This window comes from Henckelia pumila, chromosome 4 (assembly GCF_033568475.1).
Source record: "Henckelia pumila isolate YLH828 chromosome 4, ASM3356847v2, whole genome shotgun sequence".
Taxonomy (NCBI): Eukaryota; Viridiplantae; Streptophyta; class Magnoliopsida; order Lamiales; family Gesneriaceae; genus Henckelia; species Henckelia pumila.
The window spans coordinates 73,383,712-73,387,068 of record NC_133123.1 but is presented as its reverse complement, the minus strand read 5'-3'; the positions used below and the strand labels follow the sequence as shown (position 1 = coordinate 73,387,068).

Here is a 3,357-nt window from a genome sequence, read left to right as displayed (position 1 = left end):
GACAGATGTTGCATGCACATTCTTACGAATTGATCGATCCCCGTACGTAATATTTTAAAATATTGATCCCATAAAAACCAATATATGATGAGCCTGCCTAATTAATTATTACATTTGCCTACCCCATCGCATTCCAAACCCTTTCCATTGGCCACTCTGTGGCAAGAAAGTCGATATTGATATTATCACATTCAATCTAATATATACACACACTCACACATTCAATCAAGTTTGTTTTTTTGTTTTTTAAATAATAATAAAATTGAGAAATCTGTGATAAGTTTTGGTTCATTGAGTTTGCAAATTTGGTTTCGATTTATTCATGATGGTGAGTTTTTCGTTTTTCAATATTCTTAATTAGATTAAATTCTCGATGTGACATCAAAAAATATGTTGGTAAGTGGTAACCTTGAAAATGGATGATTTGTCTAATGTTACGTCAAACAAATGAACTAAAATTAAGAACTTAAAATTAAAATTTAGTGTACCAAATCTGAACTTGAAAAGATTAAATGATCAAAAAGATTAAATGATCAAAACTCAAAATCAGACAAATTAATGAATCAAAAACATGATTTTTCCGGCACATGTTTAATTGTTGGCCTAAGTGGCACCAAATTAAGCTCCCATCAACGGAAGAAGTCTTGTGCTTAAAACACACACATAAATATAATAGTAAAGTGTAGATGCGTTGCACGTGACTAATTAACCACTAAAAATCTAAATAAGAAAATTTAGATGATATTTAAATTAATGATATATTAACAAGGAAGAAAATGAGATGATTTCATTAACACATAATAAGAGGTAAAAAAAAAATTTACAATTAAAAGTGGTATATTTATATGTAATGTTAGATTTATATTCTCTTAAGATCTATTACAATATTTCAAACGGAATATTAATGAATACAATTAATGTTATATATCATTTGATTGTTAATAAAATTGCGACAAATGGGCAGTCGGTAAATTTGACTTGGACTTGCATGGGCATTCCGGTCCCCTATAAATGGCCACTCAATTTTTCATTTGTTTCCACACAAATATTTGAGAGATCAAATAAGTACACACACACGCGAAATGGCACCCACAGCTTCTCTTGTTAACGATTTGTGCGTGAAAGACCTCGCCCAGTCTTCCCACCTCAAATCCATTCCTTCCCAGTACACTTTCATAAATGACTCCAAAGGGTCGGAATCTGATTCCCTCCCGGTCGTCGATTTCTCCATGCTAGTCTCCGACAACGCTGATCAACGATCCAAGGCCCTCTTGGATCTTCGCAAAGCCTGTGAAGACTGGGGGTTCTTTGTGGTCCGTTCTCCACCTAATACCTCTGTTCCACGTGGAAAAAATAAAAAATTTAAAATGATTTTATATTTTATAAAAATGTTAAAGTAGCTTATTAATCAACTTTTATTTTGACACGTGAATTTATATATGTTAAATCATTGCAGCTGACAAATCATGGGATCCCAGAAACTCTGATGAAGGCCATAGTGGACGTGAGTTTGGAGTTTTTCGAATTACCGGAGGAGGAGAAGCGGCGATACGAGGCTAAGAGTGCGTCGGATCCCATAAAAGCCGGCACAGGCACTGCCAACGCTGCAAACCACAAGATTCTCTTGTGGAGGGATTTCATGAAATCCTATGTTCATCCTAACTTTTACTGTCCAGAGAAGCCTCAACATCTGCGGTACTAACTTTATAATCTATTTTTTTCTTGGCTCATTAATCACTGTTTATGTTAAATGTATGATGTGTTGATTTTAATTAATTTATCCAGGGAAATCGTATCCGAATATACGGAAAAAAGTCGACTGGTTTTGAGAAAACTCCTGCAGGGGATTTGTGAGAACTTGGAATTGGAAGAAGGATCCATAGATGAAGCAATGAACCTGGATTCTTGCTTCCAGTTGTATGCAGCAAACTTCTACCCGCCGTGCCCGCAGCCGGATCTTGCAATCGGTATCCCTCCACACACTGATCATGGTCTTTTGACATTCTTGATTCACAATGGAGTTGCTGGCCTTCAAATAGAGCATAATGGAGAGTGGTTCCACACCACTTCTCCCAAAAATTCAATTTTGGTCAACACCGCAGACCATCTCGAGGTAATTAAATTATTATTCAAATTTATATTGGAACGCGCCTAGAATCTCATTATTATTTCAAACTTTTTGACCAGATATTTAGCAACGGAAGATACAAAAGTGTGAAGCATCGGGCCGTGGTGAACACTGAGGCGACCAGGATTTCAGTTGTCATAGCGAATGGTCCGGCACCGGATGTGATTGTGAGCCCCTCCGCGGAATTGGTGGAACGCGATGGTCGGGCCTTGTATGGTCCGATGAAATACATAGAATATGTGGAGACAATGTTGAGTAATCGATATGGTGGCAAAGGAAACTTGGAATGCTTGAAGATCCAGGCTGATAACTAAAGCACTTATCTTATATTCTTAATTATATAAAATATTAATAATAATGTGTAATTTTTTAATAATCGCATGATTTTATAATCATTATTATGGGATATATATGTACCGCTGGTTTGTATTAAATATCAATTATACTGGCTGCTTTTTGCGGCATATGGTATTTTCTTTTACATATACTTCTCATAGATTTGTCCATTACACACTAGCGTGCAAAGATATATATGTATCGCGTGATGTTCGTGTGAACATCTAAGATATATCACAAATTTTTTTTAAAAAAAAGATTAGACGCCAACGTGATGTTCACGCGAACATTACGCGGTGCACATAATTTTTCTGCAGCATACAATAGAATCTTTCTTGTTTTATATATATATATATATATATATATATATATAAAAATTATTGTGTCAAATAGATATTAAAAGTTGATCTACCCAACCAACAGCTACGTAACAGTAGCCATTGAGGACTAATTAATATGCTTTGACGATATTAGGTCCACGTACGTATCATTTTCTTTGTGTCGATGAATTAGTAGGAAAGCAACCAAATCAATTGACAAAAAATAAAAATAAAAATTTATTATTTTCACTCAAGTAATAAGGAATGAATAAACGTTATTATTGTTGAAAAATATATTATTATTATTATGTTGAATATTGAATATCGAATGTTGAATGTTGAATATTGAGTTGTAAAATGTGGAAAATTATTGTGATGATATAGATGATGATGTATTAATTTTTGGACTAATCTCAAATGTGGATCTATAAATAGGTCTTCATTTGTGATGAAAAATACAATTGAGTTGAGAGAAAAATATTATAAAGTATATAGTTTGATATATTTTGAGTTTTGGAGTATTTATTTTTTACCGTAAATTTTTAATTTTTCACAACACGTTATCAGCACGAT

The 3,357-nt window shown here is 33.8% G+C and overlaps 1 protein-coding gene across 1 annotated transcript; it reads left to right on the top strand.

Annotated features, from left to right (window-relative positions):
- The first annotated feature begins 1,041 nt into the window (after window positions 1-1,041).
- On the top strand, window positions 1,042-2,609 carry LOC140862288 (2-oxoglutarate-dependent dioxygenase 19-like). The gene is made up of 4 exons (XM_073265298.1): window positions 1,042-1,313; window positions 1,457-1,695; window positions 1,786-2,113; window positions 2,188-2,609. The coding sequence occupies exons 1-4, from the start codon at window positions 1,083-1,085 to the stop codon at window positions 2,440-2,442; spliced, it is 1,053 nt and encodes a 350-aa protein (XP_073121399.1). The 5' UTR covers window positions 1,042-1,082; the 3' UTR covers window positions 2,443-2,609.
- The last annotated feature ends 748 nt before the right edge of the window (window positions 2,610-3,357 follow it).